Source organism: Arctopsyche grandis, chromosome 5 (assembly GCF_051622035.1).
Source record: "Arctopsyche grandis isolate Sample6627 chromosome 5, ASM5162203v2, whole genome shotgun sequence".
In the NCBI taxonomy this organism is placed as follows: domain Eukaryota; kingdom Metazoa; phylum Arthropoda; class Insecta; order Trichoptera; family Hydropsychidae; genus Arctopsyche; species Arctopsyche grandis.
This window is the reverse complement of record NC_135359.1, coordinates 28,395,390-28,418,265: the sequence shown is the minus strand read 5'-3', so window position 1 is coordinate 28,418,265 and position 22,876 is coordinate 28,395,390. Positions and strand designations below refer to the sequence as shown.

General features: G+C 33.3%; 1 protein-coding gene across 4 annotated transcripts in view; it reads right to left on the bottom strand.

The window, feature by feature from the left end:
* LOC143911537 (uncharacterized) overlaps window positions 1–22,570 on the bottom strand; it is a 33,984-nt gene extending 11,414 nt beyond the window's left edge. Inside the window, exon 1 of one of the 4 annotated variants that reach the window (XM_077430435.1) lies at window positions 22,416–22,570. Coding sequence is in view for 1 of the 4 variants with exons in the window: in XM_077430434.1 (XP_077286560.1) it covers window positions 363–383 (21 nt within the window). In the remaining 3 variants the exon portion in view is untranslated. Of the gene's footprint in view, window positions 1–362; window positions 547–7,813; window positions 7,968–9,343; window positions 9,429–22,415 lie in introns of those variants that run through there. The other 3 variants (XM_077430436.1, XM_077430437.1, XM_077430434.1) reach the window with 3 other exon arrangements.
* Between the last annotated feature and the right edge of the window lie 306 nt (window positions 22,571–22,876).

Here is a 22,876-nt window from a genome sequence, read left to right as displayed (position 1 = left end):
TGGAAAATAAAGACCAAAATAATAAATTGAATCTAATGAACGTATCACCAATGATTTTGATTTTGATTTTTAAATGCTTTTTATTATTACTAAATTATGTTCACAATACATCTTATATCTATTTTAATAGCTACTGATCTAATCATAATTTTCTATTTTAAAATTTTAATTTAATTTTGTTAGTAATCATAGTATTATATTATTCTAATGTTAATGTACAGCATAATAAAAAAAAGAGCTCAAAGACCTATTTACAGTTCTTATTTTTTATAAATAGGCGTAATACATAATAAATTTTATTTAATATTCGACTGTATGTGGTAACATCGCGTACATACACATATGCAAATGGAAAAGCTTACCGTCAATGTCAAAAGCTTCATTTTGAAAGTGGATTCTTTCGGGGAAAAAGGCGCACTCTTGCAGACGACAAAACTTAAATAAAATGTAAAAAAACTTAATAATAAAATATAAATAATAAAAAAAATCTATCTCAGCCGGTCGGCACTGGCTAATGAGGTCGCATCGCCCTCTCGCTCTGGTCTTATACTCGCCCCGCCTAAGCCAGTGATACCCCACCATTCGACAACGGCAAAAGGCGATAACCCTTTAACCGCGGCTCCAGGATGGCACGTGCCCTCCGTTTTTGACGGTTTCGAGCGAGCCACTTCCTTTGCGTATGAATCGTCGCTTTGATTTATTTGACATGTTGCCCAAGTTAGAATTTGGCGGTTTAATTTAAAGAAAATCTACATACATATATTCAAATTTTATATAATCTAAGAAATATAAGCAACGGCTCCTTAACAAGAATAGTTTTAAGTTATATACAAATGTATGTATGTATATCATTCTATGGGGAAATGTATTGCTCATATAGTACGAAGAATTAGATTTTTGTCTGTATGTATTTTTATTTTTCTCATCTCTGTATTTTTTTTTCGACCATTGCGCCGCTCGGGAACGAAGGCGCTTTCGCGCCGGGGGGGGGGGGGGAGGGCGCCGGATTCTGGTATACATATAATTTCGAAAGAGACTTAGTATATATGTTTGTTGGTTCGTGACAATCAATTTAATTAAAAACAAATGAATATTCAAAAAAAATTATATAAAATTGATTTATTAAATCTATTCAAATAATAATAATAGCTTTTATTCCAGACGATGAGGAGAATAGTGCAATCCCCAACGCCCATATAAATAATATATAGATAATAAAAAAAAAAGTATTGAAAAATAGTAAACAAAAAATAAATAAATAAATACATAAGTAAATATATAAATATTACTGATAATAAATAATAATAATAATAAATAATAATAAATAAGTCTAATAATAATAAACAATAATAATAATAATAATAATAATAAATAATAGTAATAATAATAATAATAATAAATTTTATATAAAATTATATAAAATTAATTTATTAATCTATTCAAATAAATTTTATAAAATGTTAACTATTAGATTAGTCATGTTTAAGCGGTTTATATTACAAATACCGAGCGAAGCCGGGTTAAATAAATAGTATATACATATATAAAATTGAATGTCTGTTTGTCTGTCTGTCTGTTTCGTATAGGCTCCTAAACCACCCAACTTATTACGATGCAACTTTCAGGATTTGTTGTATGCATGTTCGGGAAGCTAAATATGAAAAAAAATTCTTAATAATGACATTCGTAATTACGATTTTACCGACGCGAAAGTTTGAAGCGCCACTGTGTAGTCAAGGAAATGTGTTCGTTGGTAACCACGTTAACAGTTGGTTTATGACAACACGGCTTTGAAGAGACGTTAGTTGAGCTCCAACCATCACTTGAAACGGGAACGGGAACGGGAACAGGAACGCAATGGGAACGGGAATTGCATGCGTTATTGTGGAATTACAACGCATGCCGGGTTCAGCTAGTAAATAAATAAATAAGGTGGGTTGTTAGCCCATCAGTGAAACTCAATATGAAATAGCATCGTCAATACATGTGTGTAAAACTTATGATTCAAAAATATGTGATTCAAAACCAATTTTGATAATTATTAGCTCTGAAAATCATTTTTAAAACTTGCTGATATCAATTATATCAGATTCATTTATATGCAACTTTAGAAGCAATGGGAAATAATTTTATTTTAATTTTATTTGTCAATAAAACTAAAATATGTAAAGTGTTAAATCAAATGAGTTTTCCGGTTGCAAGTTCACTAATTATATTAATAATTTATTTGACAAATTGTCTAGCATTGCTTGAGCATATCATCATCATCATCATCATCATATAGAGCCATTCACCGTCCACTTTTGGATGAAAGCATCACCAAAACACTTCCTCTCGTCTCTGTTTTGCGTAACTCTAATCCATCTCGCCCCACACATTTTCTAATTTATAATTTCATCTACCCATCTTCCCTGCGCTCTCCCTTTTACCCTTTTGTATTCTCTCAGGTACCATTCTAGCACTTCTTTCGTCCACCTTTCGCCCATTCTTCTATCTACGTAACTCATCCATTGCCATTTCAATCCATTTACTCTACCCACTACATACAGACATCCACTACCCTCGGAAGTTTGAAAATAAAAGTAACTAAATAAAACGTAAATTTTCCAGATAATGTTTAGTATCATAATATAGTATACCAAATTTGTTGAAAATTAGCTAACTTAATTGATAGCAGACTAAAATTTATGATTTTAAGGATTTTAGTTTTTTTATTTAAAATATACGACACACATTTCCAGAGCAAGCATTGACATTCTCATCTTCGTGAATTATCAACGTATAAAAAACCTGTGCGATTGCGTATTTTTTTCGTGTATATCGCGAAATTATTCGTTCACTCATGTTTAATTATATTCATGTTCACTCATGTTTTTTTTTGTTACGACAGAAACATATTTATTGTTCGTGCGTCCCAAAAATCTCTATAAAAATTCAACTTTAATCAAATTTCATTAAGAAGAATATTAAGAGTGTGATTTATTTATTAATCTCGTCAATAAATCGCCATTTTCTTGAATATACAAAATTCACACACGTAAAAGACATCGACGCACGGGAAAATTCTTAAGACACAAACCCAGTAATTATTTTAAACGATTTTTATTTTTCACAGAATTTAAGCTGATTACATCAAAATTGAATAGAACCAAAATTTTCAGTTATTTCTTACGTAACAATAATACGGTTAATTTCTCGTAAAGTCATCGGTATCCCTCGACGCGCGCCACATTTTGATACGACCACGCGCACTCTACGTGCTAAAATTGACCCGAATTTTCATGTCGTCGTATGGTGGCACACCAGACAGACACAATTAATAACAGTAATGTTAAATTTTCGAACAGCACGTGTAGGCATCGTACATCGTTTCCTGTGACTTTGTATGCGGAGGCGCAGCTCGACTTGCGGTAATGTTTCGTTTAACCCTTTCGCAATCTTTCGTTGTTCATTTTTTCGTGCCCCGTCACCAAAAAATGGAAACTGTTAATGCACATATTATGCGCGAACATTTCGCGCTGAATTATTTATTAAATTGTATAACGATATTGCGATCGCCGACGAGACGAGAGCGTCAATTATGCAACGCTACCTTTAAATATAAATACGTATAAACATTACGATAACTTAAATATTATAAGTGAACAACAGCTCATCGTTATTTAGCCTGTATTCTCCATTAAATTCAGAATATTTTTCAATTTAAATTCAAGCCAGCGGTTTGGTTCAGGTGGTTGCGTTTATGTTAAGCACCGAGAGGTTACCGAGTTCGATCCCATACTAATAATTAGTGCTGCTGGTCAGACTTGGATATTTGTGACTCCAAGTCGATCGTTTCCTATCAGAGTTTGCCAATTTATCTGATTTCATTGTTGAAACGGTTCCTCCATCCGATTGGCAAAAACTATCCCACCCATTATGTCACCAATATCTGAATTTGATTTATTTTATTTTATTTTACATAGATATATGTATACCAGGATAGCTTGACAGGAAGACCCCAATACGCCTTCCTGGACAATTAATTACAAACAATGCAGCATTTTATTATTACATAAATCACTGTATTTCCAGAAGCTGAAGAACACGAAATAACAATTATTTCAATTAATTAATTAATTACAGAATTAATCTATTGAGACATTTTTAAGATTTAGATTTTTGTACATAATTTTTACGAATTATATACACAATAAATACAGAATATTTGTGACAACAGGAAAGATGATTTTTTGCCAATTTTGAGGAACCGTTTCAACAATGATTAGATAAAATTGGCAAACTATGATAAGAAACGATCGATTTGGAGTCACATATACCCCCAAATCTAACCAGCAGTATGGGGGATTGAACCCACTGATCACTTGGTGCTAAACATACACGCTACCATTAAGCCATACTGCTGGCTATGTACAATATGTAAAAATTTATGTACAAGTCTAAATCCATAGATGTCTCTATGGATTAATTCATTAGCCCATGGAACTGAAAAACGCCGATAGGCGTTGTATTTTGAGCAAGTACACAAGACAACAAGAATACAACCCGCTAAGCCTTTCCAGGTAGCATTGAAAAAAAATGCATTGAACATGGGTCGTGTAATTCGTGTCATTAACAATTACACGACCCTTTGAATGCTGATCAACGCCGATCGGCGTTTTGCCAACAAGTTCATGAGCCTGAAATACGCCGATAGGTGTTTTTTTTTTGAGTATGTACAAAAATAAACGAGAATACTACTCGCTAAGCCTCTGCAGGTAGCATTGAAAAAATAATGCATTGAACATGGTTCGTGTAATCCGTGTCAATGTTTATAAATACTGGTTTATACCGGAATTTCAGAATTTATAACCATACCAGAATTTCACGATGGAAATCCCTAACTGCTGAGTATTTTAGTTTGTGGCTTGGCATTTAGATTTTGAGCATTACATTTTAACAACAATGAAGAATGTTTATTTAATATTGTTGCCAGATATATTGGAGAGTCTAAACACACCTTCATAAAACTCGAAATCCTCGGCGGTAGTGATCTAGGATTTGTTTGAATTAGCTACAATTTTTATACCTGTATCTTTTGGATTTCTAAATACATAGTTCCAGTTGGAAATGTTGGCGAAATTTTTGACAGAAAAGACATCAGCACTCAAAGGGCTAATTAATTAATAACTGATTTCGTGTTCTTCGGCATCTCGAAATTCAACGATTTTTGTAAAAAAAAAATGCTGCAATGTTTGTAATTAATTGTCTAGGAGGGCCCATTGGGGTTTACCTGTTAGGCCTTCCCGGTTTATATGTACGTATATTTAATTGACTAGTTACTTTAAATTATAGCTTATATTTAATTGACCAGTTAATTTAAATTATATGAAATTTACATTTTAAATTTGAGCCAAATTCATATATTTTAATTGAATAAATTTTAGGGCAGACGAATCAAGGAAAATGTATAAAATTCAACGTGAGAAAGTTGAATAATAAAGCGAGTAGGTAATTGGAAAGGATAGGAGAGGCCTTGATACCGCAGTGACGATGATAATGATGATGCAAATTATTTGCTATTTGTTTATTATTTCATAAGAGAATCGTAGACCTTCCAATAGCATTTCACAAAAAATTCTAAAACTAAATCGTACAAATTCCCCTTAAATCGTCAACGAGCAAGGAAATTTATGCGTAATAGTTTTGTATAATACATTGAACAAAGTGAAAATGTACAACAATGTAACAGTAATTCGCAACGACTCCTGTTTAACATTGATTTAGAAAGGTACGATTTCGAAGTTTTTGCATGAATTCGCTCACTTAATATTATGCACATAGAGACATGCATTCTTAATACGATGACATTGACTGTAGTCGATCGATTATACACGCATTTTTGTACGATTTAGAAAGTTTGATGCGCATATTTACCAGCATATGTGCATCAATATGCACTTTTTTAAACAAACAACTTCTAGAGAAGGTATCCACGTATATATTGCTAGGTTGACTCCACACTTTCCCAATGACATATGACTCGTACATATAATTGTATAGTATGCGACAGTGTTTTGTCCATAGGAGTGTTGGAAAATTGAGTTCCTTGTACCAAATAAATACAAGAGCAGTCTCGGCCTAATCACCTTCACCCGAAAAAACCTGATCTTGAAGTTCACGCCGTGAAATGTTACGGGTAAACTTGATCGTCGTAAAAAAGTGACACATTTGATAGTAGCATTGGTGCGGTCGACCTTAGTGTTCGATTCTAATGTACGTAATTGCAGCCTTAGCCGGTTAGTGTGATCTAAAAAAAATCACCATCGATTGCATTGGAAAGAACCGATCTCTGATTGAATATTTCCTGAATGTGTCTTTGTTGCACTTTTGATATCAAATCTTAGCTTAATGTGAACGTATTGCAAATATTTTTACCTTATCTATGTACGTAGTAACAATAGATGAAGTTTTGTGATCATGCGAAAATTCGAACTTGAGATTTTGACTGATTTGAACTCTGAATCGATCACTGATCATGTTTTCGTGATCTAGAAAAAATGTGTGTGAAGTTTTTGAATTCAATTCAAAGCCACTAACCCAATCTGAATAGAAATTATAAATTTTATACCCTACTATTCTTTAAAAAAAAATTCTCAACCGGAAGTAGTAGTTTTACCCTAGAGAATCGAGGTTTTTTATGTTTTTCTCAGAAACCTTTTGGTTTATTGAACTAAAATTTCATATAGTTAAGCTGAATACTAAGTTATGTATAAAATATTGTGGGCATCCGTCAACCGGAAGTGTTATTTTATTTAATATGTGACAATGTATACTTCTAATAACAGTTGAGTTGGCTTGCAAATGTATCATAATTTGTATAACAATAAATTAAAATAAATGTTGATTGAATTTAAAAGACTTTTAATAAATTAAATTGAAAAAATATAAGCGATTGAATTTTCTGATGTATGTACATATTATATTTCATATACATACATACATATGTATATTATTTACAATATTCATCTTTCATATCCGTATTGTTATTTTTTAACTCATAATTGATGTTTTTGAATATATACAATATTTTATAGACCGAGGAAGTTAGTTAAGTCATAAATAATTCAATTTATCGTGACTTTGAAATCATTTGTAGCCAGAACTAACCTGTCAAAATATTGTGTTAATAATACATTCTATAGAAAAAAGTTTCAGCGAAAAATAGTTTTTACGTATAAACCATTAGCATGGACTAGTGGTTAGCATATATATATATATATATAGTGGTCTCGGGTTCGAGTCCCACTGATTGCTGCTGGCTAGACTATGAATTTGGTTCAAATTTAAAATGAAAATTTTATATAAGCCAGCAGCATAGCTCGGTTGTTAAGCGTTGTTAAGCGTCTTCTGCTTAGCGTAGTGAGGTGCCGGGTTCGATCCCAAGCCGGTCCTCGAGTGAAAATGATTTTTTCAGAGTATGCTGCTGGTTAGACCTGGATTTGTGAATCCAGGTCGATCGTTTCCTATCAGAGTTTACCAATTCATCTGATTTTCATTGAAACGGTTTCAACAAATCGTCAACCATTACCCATTTCTCGTAATTGTCGAGTTTTCAACATCTCGAATTTCGCTTATTTTTATAAAATGTTTCAAATTTGTCCATAAATGCCTCGCAAAATTTCGAGTATTTCAGTTTCCCGAAATTTGGCGATTTATAAAAAAAATACTGCGAAAATGTTAATGTATCAAATTTATCTATAGATGTCTCTATGATGCTTTGTTAAAATAATTCTAAAAATTTGTATATACATATTTGTATATTGGGGCTTACCTGTTAGGCTTTCCTAGTATATGTATATCGTCATCATCTACAGCCGCTCACCATACACTGCTGGATGAAGGCCTCTCCAACACGCTTCCAGTCGTCTCTGTTTTGCGCAAATCTCATACATCTCACCCCACACATTTTCCTAATTTCTTCTACCCATTTCTCTGCGGTCTTTCACATGTATCTAAAAATAAAATAAAATATAGAAATAGTTAAGATTGATTGATAGTGTACCGGTAGTACTATTACATACCATCAGACATGTCCTGGGTTGAAGTTCGGTCAAATATGCGGCTGGCGAGATCTTGTGGTTATTAAAAAAACTCAGATCGACCGTCTCCTGCCAAAATTTTCCAATTTATCTAGCTTAATTGTTGTGACGGATCCAATAAATCGGCATCCTCTCCCGCAGTTTCTCACAATAGTTATTAGCATCTCGAATTTGTTGAATATTATAAAAATGGTAGCGAAGAGCTACGTCTGGACAGTATTACTACACGGATGTGAGACGTGTATTCTGAAGACCAATATGATCAGCCGCATCGAAGCTTTTGAGATGTGGGTCTATAGGCGTATGCTGAAGATTCCGTGGACCAAAAAGATATCAAACGAAGCTGTCCTCGGTATGATGGGGAAAGGCAGGGAACATGTTTCTGTCATCAAGCGGAGAAAGATGGGGTACCTCGGACACATGATACGGGGTCCAAAAAACGAATTTCTCCGGTTGATAACCATGGGGAAAATAGAAGGAAAAAAAATGGATTGGCAGGAAAAAGTTATCTTGGCTTCGAAACGTGCGCATGTGGACCGATATGAGCGCCGAAGAGCTATTCCGAGCCGCTGAAGACCGATGCGGATATCTTCAAATAATCGACGAGGTGGTCGCCAACGTCCAGATGTGGACAAGGCATTAAGAAGAAGAAGAAGAAAATAAAAATGGTACCTACATAATGTATTTCAGACAAATTTTCTATGTATAATTTTTTTTTGTAAATTGTCCATAGATGTCTCTATCTTAATGTTTGAAAATTGTTAGTATTGTTACGTATACTAAAAAGAGCCGCCGGTTAAGTGCAATCGGATTAGGCCAAGGCGCATCCCTGACACTGTGCGACCGTTATAATTGGTTTCAAGGATTATCTTTAGACTCTAAGTGCATGTAGGCTAAACAATGTTCACCGAAGTGGCCCTTCGCAGAAGTGACCGATACCGTGGGACTGGGTGTCGTGGGAATACATATCCGGGTACATGCCTAAACAATAGGGAAGTAACCGGATGCCCTGAGAGACCTGCCCCTTATAAGGCGATATCAAGACATTCTGGACGGAGCACTGCCAGTGCGTGTATCTCCTTAATCACCAATAAATGATGTGACACGACTTTGGCCTTTTACTTGGATCCTCCACCCACCCCTACGCAACAGTATTTATGTAAAAAAATAATCGCAAAATTTGTGTAGCCTTGGAATAAGTCCTGACATGGCATATATGATGAATGTATGTAATAAAAATAAAAATAGAATAAAATACTCACTTTCTATGATTTGTCAAACTTATGTTATTAGCCCACTGGGTGACATTTTCCCCCGTTTTCAAAGTAATTGAGCTCATTGTGTGCACTATAAATATAACAATCAATTAAAACGACATCAAAGTCACATGCATATGGATCGAAAAGACAATAAAATTTCATACGAATGATTTATACTTAATTACTTCCATATTAGAATCGAATTCTACCGTTAACTACCCGAAACGTGCATACACAATCATATTTCATATCACGTTCACCGGCCGTCCGTGTAAACTTTGTCATTGATATTTATCGTAACGGTCCTCGAACTCACTAGAAAAAATAACAATTGATTGCATAACTCGGAAGAAGTGCACTTTGTAAATTCGCAATACGTTAAACTTTCTAGGGGAAAACTTCGATGCGTCAAGTATGTACGTCGACTTTTTGCTTTCTAGAGTTTTGTTTTTTTTTTTGCCTCCTTCTCTTCGTTTTGATGCTCTCTCGTCTGTGATCTGATTGCTTGACTTCGGAGAAATTTGTCACAACGGACAAATATCACTTTCTTCCACTTGGTATACCGCGCTCGCGTGCCGACATATGGCAAAATCGCACACTCGAGTTCAATGTCGAAATGCTTGCGATTCTATCTGGAATATCAAAAACGTGTCTAAGCAGCGTACACGTATGCGTTTGCTCAAAGGTCGGGTAATTATGTTATTATTGAAAAAAATATATATACATTTCCACATACAATAATATTTCATCGCAAAAGTTCAGGCGTAATAAATTTGCAATGCGAAACATAATCGATACGCGATATTTTCAGTAAATCGTTTGGAAGTTTCGACAGAGAGTTGCATTCTAAACATTACTCACATTGACCGAAGTGAATATATCATAGTGCAAAAGTATAATAAAGTATGATTTAAAGAAATTACAAAATTTTCAAGCAATATTTTTAAATAAATTATAGAGACATCTATGGATAAATGCTAATACTAAAATTTTCAAATCAATATGATTTTTTTATATTAGAATTAATATTTATTTTAATTAAATAAAGTTATTGTATTAACGATTATAATAAACAATTGACAAATAATTTAAATGACAATTAAAATTGTTAAAAATAGTTAGTGGTTTGTGCCTTAGATAATATAATTTCAATTGTTAAGAAATAGTTTTAAAAAATATCTACAGGTGGATTCAATTGTATTATTTAAATATATTCCTAGCAAAAATATTCTCGAAAGTACCTATTATATCTTTTACGTTGAAATAGAATAATTATTAACGAAAATAAACATTTCTATTCCAAAGTTTTAATATTTCAACATTTAGAAGAAAATTCAAATAATCTATTCTAAGAACAAATAGCACAATCTATTAACAAAAAGGATATTTTATTTTGAATGATACTTTTAGATGAAGTTTAGCTAATTATAATCGTCTTCGTCTTTATTAATTGATACATACATAGCTAAGGAAATCTACGGGGCTGAGGAAATCTTCGATCGCGATTATGGCTCTGAAGCTTCCGACGGAAGTGAGCAGGACGCCTCCGACCGGAAGTGAGGCTCCGTATCTCTTCTCAACAACGTACACATTTAACAGCTGCATCGAGCAGTTGCCAGTGCTTCTCAAAGCGTGAACATAATCCGCTTTGACGTTGACTCGTCTGCAGCATCGAGAATTAGCGATTCTGATACGGCTGATGCGCTTTTGAATACGATTTGAGCGAGAATTCAAACATCGAATCGAGCATTGCTTGGCATATACATATGTATGTACATATATACAACACTTATGGATAATAACATTTAGGTTGCATATTAAAAGAAACACTATCCCGTTGAATATAGAGGATTTCCAAAGTCAATCTATGTACGTATGTATGTATATACTTATATAAGCGGACATGGTTTTTGGATACTCAACGAAAATGTTAGTCTTGGAATACAAGTGACAAAGATGAGACTTCTCAAGTCATTTGTATTGGATTGTTTTAATTTTTCATTAAGAGGGCTGGACACCAGCGCCTTGTCCATACAAACGTATTACAGTTCTCCCTTCCTCAATTATGGCACTAGAGAAATTATTTTTTAATATGCTATGGATATCCACCACAGGCATGTTTATGTTTTTTATCTTTTTGATTAGTTATTTTTTGTAGGGGCTAGAAGCCACCAAACATCTATAAAATCACCACGTTTTTACATCCACGAAAAGAGTCCAGCGTGCTAATTTAACGGTTGATTTTTGAAAAAATACAAAAAAACAAATAGAAAATATCTTTCTCATACTGATGATGAAATTTTTTTTAAAATTGGTCCAGTTTCAGAGGAGAAAACTGGAGAATACGAAACCTCGATTTTGTTGATATAAAATAGGTATTATCTGGTCGAGACGCAACTGTCGCATTAACTCAATATATATTAATATATATTGTGGCATTCACTCAATATATACATTCACTCAATATATATATCGAAGAAAGGAACGGCAACAAAATTAAGGTTTTGGGTAACTAGCCCTCTTAAGAGGTTTCAGTTGAGCTGGTTGGGCCATGTTCTATAGACGGATAATCTTCAAAGAGTAACATTGAGAAGTAATCTTAAGAATATATTACGTACAATATGGTACCAGGTACATATTGAATAGTTGTAACGCCACGTCCTACATAATATTTTTGGTAGATATGCTGAAGAGTTAAATTGATATGCCTACTACTACTATGGTTACCATACCAGTCGGTTATTTATAGTCCAGAGTATAGCAGTGATAGTCTGAAAAGCTCCTGGATTGTTCACCATCTTCCTACGTAGTGGTGCTATTGTGGTCAACAGCCAGAATCCTTCTCCAGAGAAGAGTGCTCGAAACAGTCCATCATCGATGAGGATGCACTTTGTGATTCGGATTGCACCACCTCTCCCACTAGCTGGGACACTAGCTGGTTGATCTTCGACCAGATCAACGAAGTGTGAAAAGTTATTCTCTACGTAAGTCGAGAGTTTTGGTTTGACTACATTGTCTACGTCTCTGGGAACCTTCACCATTATATAAACACACTTTAAGCGGTTCACGTAGTACCATGTTTTTCAGCGACTGGTACTGTTCGGCGGATAACGTAGTACTACGTTTTGTATGGGCTTAACAAGAAAAGAGGGATAAGTAGTACTACGTTTGATATTGGTTCATCGCGGAAGGCGGGATACGTAGTACTACGTTTATACTAAAAGTATGTGGAAAAATATAGATGTCAATACTTCGTTTTTTTTATATGAGTTTGAATTTGACACACATGTGGCAACTGAAATTCAAAATGGTATGGATTTCGACTAAAATTTTATTTAACCACCTCAATTTTGTTTTGGAAAATTGTTTTATGAGGTTCGACCTGTTTGGGGTATCATCAGTGGATGAACTGATCAAAACATATGTTTATATTTTATACATATGTTTATATTTATTTTTCTTTTATAAGACATTCCCTTCTTTGTTGTTTTTTTATAATTTGTAATTATTATTATTATCATTATTAGTTGTTTGTGTATATGTTACACCGAATCCATGAAATTGTCTATTACAAGCATTCGGCAAGAGAATTGCCGAATGCGTGAAAAATGCACCCACGTTGCCCAGTTCACGGATTCCGTAAATTCTTTGCCGAATGCGTGAACTGGACAGCGTGTTATATTATAACCAAGTGTCAAAGTGACAGCTGAATAAGGATGTTTAATTTACATATTATTATGTATAATATGACTACATACATATGTTTCACTGTTAAAATATTGATCAAAATGTATAAAAATGGCATTAATTTATGTATAAGTCATATGAGATGATCGAAACATATGTATAAGTCATATGAGATGATCGAAATATATGTATGTAGTCATATTATACATAATAATATGTAAATTAAACTAAATTAAACATCCTCATTCAGCTGTCACTTTGACACTTGTCCACGCTGTCCAGTTCTAAAAAACAACACCAGAGCGCTGCTGTCTATTTACCGACTCCATGCTTTGAGCAGACAAATTCTTGCCGAATACACGAATTCGCCAAAAAATTTGCCAAATCCGTGAACTGGGCAACATGCTTGTATTTTTCACGCATTCGGCAATTCTCTTGCCGAATGCGTGTAATAGACAATTTCACGGATTCGGTGTAACATATATATTTTGTTTCTGTTATGTCTAATTTTCTTTTCTGTTATATTTCTGACCATTGTGGCGCATTAGGAATTCCTGTAATGCTACAATGGTCCAAATTTTAAATAAATAAAACGTGTGGAATGTATCTATAGAAGATCAATAGAATGAGCTATAATTATGAGCGAGGCTGAAATCAAGATTTATTTACTATACTTTGAAGAAGTGTATGATGATATTCTGAAATTCCGGGCTTAGTAGGGAAAATAGGTACAAAATATATCATCAACCGGTTATTAGATTTTTGAAATAAAATAAATGAAGTACACATCATGCCAAATCAAATAAATATTTGAGAAACGTCACAGCAACCACGAGCAATGTTTGCCTGTAGTGGAGCTTTTCCGTCTAACTACCCCCATTAAGCATCCAACTTTTGGTTTAATCTATCGCCAGCTAACGACTCGAACCGCCGTAGATAATGCAACGACAGTTAATGGCTTGAATCGTTGACACAATTTTGCAGTGCGATTTCGGCGCGGTGCGGCTTTCCCATTTTCGCCACTTCCGGTCGCACTTTTTCCCGGAAAATCTCGCACACGGCAATATCATTTCGGCCATAGTGCAAAACCATCATGCCCTTACACCACCGCAAGCCTGTAACCGGGCGGTTGGCCTACATAATTAACATGTTTTTGCTATTAAAGCCTTTGTGCACCGAGAGCTGACCCAATTCGAGTCTTGCGCACACAAAGCACATACAGACATTCCGATGCGATAATTATTATAAATAGTAAACATTTTAATTACATTGAATCTCGGCGATTGTTCGATTTAATCGATATTTTCATTTTAAACAAATTTTAGTTGAAATTCGAAAGATCGTGCGCGTCAACAGATTGCATTGTGCGTGAAAACGCCGAGTAAACAAACTCACCCTCTCGTTAAAATGAACCAGTTCGTATGAAACCCCGATGAATAAGTAATCATAATAAATGGTTTTTACGAACCGCTTTAACCTTCGACCGCATAAAACTGCTTTAAGTTCAACGCTAAAATGTGAATGTGTTATGTGCTCTTTTTATTACGATGTATTGTATTATACTACATACATATATAAATATATAGACTGTTTTAAAAGAAAGATAAAATAGTCAAAAACTTTTTATCGGTGTTTAAAAAGTAATGATAAAGAATTTTTAGTATACTGAGAATTATATACATATGTATGTATGTACTATTATACTGGAAAATCACGTCATCGGCCAACTAATTAGATAATTTTGTAATGAAACAGATGATTGCATGTATTGTAAGAATGTTTGATAGCTAAGTACGTGCTATTTAATGGAAATTGACGACATTGGCTAGCTTAACTTGACAGTGGCTTTTAAAACAGGGGACTAGGCATGGACAGAATTTTTTTTTCAATTATAATAATCTGTCTTGAAGCGATGAGTATATCCTAAGTAATCTACATTTCTTAATAACATCTTGTATGTTAAGGGGGTATTCTAGTCTAGAAAATTCAAAATTCAAATTATTTTCGGAGATATACATAGCTGCTTTAGTGACGTGGCATCTGACCGGCACGTAAGCTAACCCGAAACTTTAAACTACTTTTTTCGAGACGGTTGACATGATATCTCAAGTTCTACTGGACCAATTTACTTGAAATTTGGTGTGAGCCTTCTCTATACATTCTTCTATCGCATGAACTAGAACTATGACAAAATTCTAATTTTTACTATTTTTAAAAAAATCGGAAAAGTAAAAAAAACTGGTAAAAAAATAGACTTTTTATTTCAAACAGCCGCTATTTTGCGAAAAAAATTTTGTTTGACTTTTCCGTAGTTCATGCCATAGCACCATTTTTTTGGATTAAAAATTAATTTTCTTTTTTGATTTTGGAATACTAGGAGGGTTGGAATCGTGTCAACTAGGGCGCACCATTTTTTTGAGACCCCTCACTTCATCAGCCTGTAACTTTTTGAATCTGTAACTTTAGTATACTGAGAATTACATATGTATACTATTTGACTGGAAAATTACGTCATCGGTCAACTTGTTTGTTAAATTTGCAATGAAACAGAAGATTAAGTACTTACATGTATTGAATGAATTTTTGATAGCTAATTACGTGCTATTTAATGGGCATTGATGACATTGGTTAGCTAAATTTGACAGTGGCTTGCCGTGACTTTAAAAACAGGGGAATAGGCATGGACAAAGTATTTAAGCGATGAGTGTAATTTTTCATTTTTGTGCTAACATAAATATCCTTAGTATGTAGTGTACCATTCTTAATAACATGTTGTTTGTCTTAAAAACTTATTTTTTAAAATGATTTGTTGAACAATCGATTGAGAATGCAACATTCTTCGGCTTCGTTATTTGTTTCCGCAGGCTCCACGCTGTTTAGTTCCTGAGGGAATTGTTTTTTTCCATATTTGTACTCAATATAATTGTTCTATTATTCAATATTTTCATCTTCGATATTGAAAAATGTTTTCAGAATTCAAATGTACTATTATTTGCTGATGATATGAAGATTTTCAAGAGAATAGACAACCGAAATGATGCTTTGGCCCTACTAGATGATTTGTTCAGACTAGAGGCTTATTGCAGCATAAATAAGTTGGAAATTAATGTAGCAAAATGCTCCTGCATAACCTTCACCAGAAAACTATGTCCAGTTGACTTTCCTCATTCAATTAACGGACATAGACTCACAAGGGTATCGGAAATTAGGGATTTGGGAGTCTTTTTAAACTCTGATCTATCCTTTAGTAAACATATTGACAATGTTGTAGCTCGAGCGTCGAAGGCCCTCGGGTTCGTCATCCGGTCCTCCAAATGCTTTACTTCTATAAAATCATACAAAATACTATATTGTGCATACGTAAGAAGTATTGTTGAGTTTGCATCCCAAGTTTGGAACCCAGATTACTCTGGTGCAAGAGACAGATTGGAGCGCATTCAGAAGAGATTCCTGAGGTACGTCAGTAGCCGTTTTGGATTAACCTATACTTCCTATGAAGATGCTTGTAGGTGTCAGCATCTACTTCCTCTTGTCAAAAGAAGGGAGATAGCTGACATCTCAACAATTTTGAACATCCTTAACGGCTCGATTGACTGTCCTCAATTATTGAGCAGACTATCATTGCGTGTACCAAATAGAATGACTAGATGTAATGAGCTCCTTTACATACCTAATACTTTTTCTAATTATGGAAGAAGCTCATTCATCTGGCGTGCAAGCTCCACCGTCAACACACTAATCTTAACAATTTCTATGTTTGACTTATTTAATATTAATGCTATACAAGCTAGAGTAATTATTGCAAATTTGTTTTTCGATGATTAATTTTAATGAAAGTTTATGATTATGATTATGAATTTTTATTTTGATGTATTTATTTTGTCTTTTTGTTTTTTGTTATATATTATATTTTTTATATTATTTCATAATTTTTATCATATTATTATTCTTATTATTCTGATATTTTTATTATACTGTTATTTCTATTTTTTTTCTTTTTTTGTTTTCTTTAACTATCTTACTCTATTATCATTTTTGTTTCTTATTTTAAATGTTTGAGCTTTTCTTTTTTTACCTATATGTGAAAATTATTAATGGTTTACTTAACATAATTATATTTTTTTTTACTATCAATCTAATAAACTGTAAACTGTAAATTTTCCAAATAAATAAAATAAAATAAAAATAAATAAGTTCTGTATAAATATGTGAATGATGTTTGATAGACACAAATCAGTGAAGATTACATAAATACAAGAAGACTACGAACTACATACATATGTAGGAGAACTATGGACGAAATACAAGCAGGAGACAACGAAGAGCACGTGCCTTACAAGATAAGATAGTAAAAGGGTAAAATAAGTAGAAGGGTACGTGCCACACTTTGAGGCCATTCTCAGGATGAGAGCGGCCTCCCTACTTCGTCGTGTATTTGTATCATCTAATTATTTACGTGAATTGATTGTAATTGAATTTTTGATATTTCTATTGAATTTTATGTTGTATTAATTTTATGTTATGAATTTGATGTTAGAATTTTATACTATGTTGAATTTTAAGGGAATAGCCTAATCCCTCTAGTCTAATGGCGGCACGCCACTGAAACTTAAGTTCAGTGTTCAGTAAATTATCAATAAAATCTAGATATGTAGGTTGAGTTTTTACCGGTAGATTATAGACAGGTTAATTTAGTTTATAAATAAAGCACGATATGTATCGGTGAAGTCATTGAAATATCATATAAATTATTTATATTTATTTATTTATTTAAATAGGCACACATACAGAATAAAATATAAAAAGAAAGTTGTATAGTGAGACAAAAAATAATAATAAACACAAATAAAAATATAACATTTCATTTACATTGAGCACCACATGATAATATAAAAAAGTAAAATTACAAAAAAATCAAGATTTTAATAAAGAAGCAGACAAAGTAAAAAAGAAAAAGAAAGACAAAGAAGGTGAAGAAGCAAATCAACCACGGATTATTTTCTTCACCTTTGTCCTAAAAATACTAAAAGAGTCAATAAAGAGGTCGGGACAATCATCTAAGCTAACGTAAATAGGGCATATACGAATGATTGCACTATTGAAAGAAGTGTTGCTTTGACAAATTGGTGGATAAAAAAGATTTGTGCATCTTGTGAATCGGGCATTAACGTTAAAGTTAATCTCATTTAAGACAGATGTGTCAAGAGTACCATTAGCAATCTTGTATAAAATTAACAAATCAGAAACCCTTCTGCGCTGAGACAAACTTCCAATATGGAAAAAAGAAAGTCTGTCATTATAAGATGGTATATTGTTAAACTACATATGTATATTTTACAATTATGTCAAAAATGGCAATGAAAAACTTTTATTTTCGTTGTAAGTCGTATAGTAAAGGTCAACTTTTTCCTTAAAATTTTATGATATTTTAGGAACAGGGTGTTACAGAGTTTTCCGCAATACGATAAAAGGGATACGAAAAGAAAAATGCAGCTTGACATTATAAATTTTGTGAAAATTTACGAGCGATCACGTCAAAATGACACTTTGTACCACATGAACACCAGCACTAAAGCCTCCTTGCATCTAATAACATAAACCTATAAACTATTCCGTTATGGCGTGCAACATTTTATAATATTTACGAGCTGAAATCCGAGTAGGGCCCAGTCGAGCAACAATGGTAAAGCTTGTCAACACTCTCCCCACTCCGACAATTATAACACATCGCCGCATTATATGGGTTAAATTTACGGGGGCCTCGTAATATAATAATAATTCATAATGCACAAATCGTGTTGTCCGTATCGGGTTACCACCCGACAATATCAGGTGTGTGCCGCTTCGCTAATTAACCGAAGAATCCGTACGAGAGCGCGCTCCGACAGTCAAAGGGTTAATTTCGTCTCGGCGAGTTGTAATTATTTAATTAGCGGAATGCGCTGACGCTCCGTAAAGGTTAATTTATGCGTGTTAGCGGTGACTAGGTATCTCTCTCGAATTACGTTGTAAAATTATTATATAATATGTACAATATCACGGTACGGGGAAACGTTTGAGCGATTGTGATTTTGTTTGCGATCATTGAGAAGCCGCACACATTCTCAATTATGATCTAATTAGCACTTGAAATGGGACCACCTGTGTTTTTTTTTTCAACGCGGAATTAAGAACTTAATATATTTATACAATTACATTATATTATAAGCCAGCAGTATGACTTATTGTAGCGTGTATGTTTAGCACCAAGTGATCAGTGGGTTCGATCCGCTATACTGTTGGTTAGATTTGAGGGTATTTGTGACTACAAATCGATCGTTTCTTATCAGAGTTTGCCAATTTTATCACCAGTTTTATTGCCAGTTTTTCGCCAATTTTATTGCCAGTTTTTCGACACGACCATCTCTTTCACAGACCGTCTGTTCACCGATAGCAGACGGTCTGTGAAAGAGATGGCTGCATACGTAATGGCATAGTAAACGAGATCTTGGTGAACAGACGGGGTGAGAAAGAGATGGCCGTATACGTAATGCCTGGAGCGCATCCTCGGTTTACGGAAAATCTGTGAACGAGTTGTCAGGTAACCAATTTTATCTGATCATTGTTGAAACGGTTCCTCAAAATTGGCAAAAAAAATCATCTTTCCTGTTGTCACAAACCTTCTGTATTTATTGTATGTAGAATTTGTAAAAATTATGTACAAATCTAAAATCCATAGATGTCTCAATGGATTAATTATGTAATTAATTAATTAATCAATTGTTATTTCGTGTTCTTCAGCTTCTGGAAATACAGTGATGTAATAATAAAATGCTGCATTGTTTGTAATTAATTGTCCAGGAAGGCGCACTGGGGTCTTCTTGTCAAGCCCTCCTGGTATATGTCTATGTAAAAATAAAATAAAATTTCCGTTCATATTTCAACGGGTGATTTTGGAAATTAATTGATACACGAACCACATTCAAGGCTGTAGTCATGCATGCGCATCTCGTATTTTCACTTGAATTTGTTGCGAGTATTTAGGATGCAGAACATATTTGTCGATCCGGATCATTGAATGTTTTGTACGATATTATATTATAATATTTAAGCGCAATGGCTCATGCGCCTAAATATTATAGTGAAGTGACCGTGTTCGGTGCAATACATTTTGTTTACGACGCACACGATTCTTAAAATTAGTTCGAAGCTTACAATCTTACAAGCTTATATTTGAACGCTATTTGGATGACGTTTTGTTGGCGAAAACGCACGTGCTGATCACCCTTGTTGTATGGGTTTGCATTCGAAAATCGTTTCTCAGTACAAAATACAAAACAATACAAAAGGCGGCCGTCATAACATCCGGCAAAGCATGTAGAAAAAAGTGTTATTTCCACAATTTTTCACCTTTTAGATTTTTGTTTCACATCACAACTCGAGGATTTTTTTGGTTCGATGACGGCCGCCTCAAGAAATTTAGCTGCCGAATGATTTGCACAATTCGCACATATGGACGGTGTGGCACAGTACATATATATACATATATATATATATATATATATATATATATATATATATATATATATATATATATATATATATATATATATATATATATATATATATATATATATATATATATATATATATATATATGTATATATATATATATATATATGTAATTATACTTTACTCTTGATTTAGGGTGCTATTCATTGCTGTTCTCGCGCATTCCATCCCCGCACGCTCGCCCGGTACGTGGGACATGTTCTTAGTAATTTATTTTTAATATACATGTGAAAAAACGCAGCACCTCTAGCCCATATACATGGTACACGGTCCTAAAAATCACCCCCTGGAGAGTTTTCGGAGATGTTATGTAAAATATTTAAAAATATTTTACGAATAAAAGAAATGTCTATTTAATTGAAGCAACACATTTAACATTGCTATTAAAATTTGAAATTGAATTGGAAAAATAACAATAAAACCAGTTTGTTATTATTTGTTTTCGTTATTGTTGGATGCCGATAAACTATGTACTTAAAATTATAAAAACAATCTGGCAAAAGTGTTTATATTAAAAAAATATTAAAAATAATATTTACAACAGTCGTCGGTATATTTCTAACTGCTGTTTATTAATAATAAAATAATTAGAGTGTGTTAAATCACATATATAATTGGATTCAATTGTATGTAGTAGAACCATTGTAACAATACCATCTACTATCGTAGTTTTCATAGACGCTACGAACCATGGCTTTTCTCAAACCTCAATTATGGTTATATCGTTAAGAAGGGTTGGGGGTATTCTAATGTTAATAAAATTGAACAAGGTATCAATAATTTTCCAGTTTAATAACTGACTGATGTTCCAGGCTCAGTTTGTATTTTTTTTTAATTTACCCAGCTTACAATTTTAACTCAAATTTTATTTTTTTATTGATAGAATGAGATTGCCGATACGATCTTTAGAAGTCATGCTATTTTTTTTTGTTTTATTCAAACTGTAATTTCGTCTAGACTCGCTAATTATGACCCAAGGTATTTTTGCGATAAGTAGAGTAGGTACCTAATGGGATTACTTGACACTCATAACAGGCATTATACATACATATATACATAGGTATACTTGTTTATTTTCTACTGTGATATTTATAGTTGATAGTTTTCTTTATCCAAGGTCACAACGTGGTGATGTTTCACTCTGGGCGTTTTCTCGATCGTCAAATTGAATAATGGTCATCAATTATCGGGTTTTTTCAATACCCCTTCTTATTCCCCATCATCGATCTTTAATAATTTGAAGGTTAACGGCGCGTCGTTATGCGTTCGAATGTTAATAGAAAACGACGCGAAAGCTCAGAAAAGTCGGAAGTGTACAACGGCGAGAATAAGAAACGTAATATCCGGACGGTTCGCGTGACCGAGCTCGTCCGGAAAAGTAGACGAGATTTTCCGGGGCGGTGGGTGGTGGAAATGGAGCGGTGGAAAGGTAGGAAAACCGCATGAAGATTTTCCCGCCGAGCGAAGAACGACACACAATGAAAACGGTAATTGAAAACTCGAACTTACGCATGAACGATTTATTGACTTATAGAGCAGCACTGTTGGATTTTTACTTTATCTATGTACGCAGTATTAATAGATGAAGTTTGGTCATCATGCAAAAATTCAAACTAGAAAAAATTTGGGGATTTTTTGAACATCGTAAGTTCTATCGAACTGAAATTTAGTATCAGTTACTGAAATTTTTATCGATATATATATATATATATATATATATATATATATATATATATATATATATATATATATATATATATATATATATATATATATATATATATATATATATATATATATATACTATCAATAATATATTACAAATATAATGTCTTACCTCGTAGAAAAACTGTAATCGTGGAATCGTGAATCGTGAACACTGCTGAGATGAATTTGTGTTCAAAAACGTAATGAACTATAGAATATTTCCATATTTCAAAGCTTTTTTCGTATACGTATACTCAGGATCATATTTCACCCGGTATGTAGACTATTTTTCATAATACTAATTATAGAATAATAGATACGTTTTCCAATTGAATGTCACATTTCCATAACATTGAACTTGTACAAGTAAAGGTTAACAGGGTATTGATACATTTGAACAAACATATAGCGGCATTGAAACATTGTAAACATACAAACTTTTGCAAATATTTAAAGAGCAATAATGTAAATTTGCCTCGTTGTAAATTATCATAATGTTAACGACGGTCGTAAATTCCAAATTACACTTAATGATCTACGAGCTATTAAATTAGAGTTTAGGCCCAAGGATGGGGGAAGGCGATGGCAGCT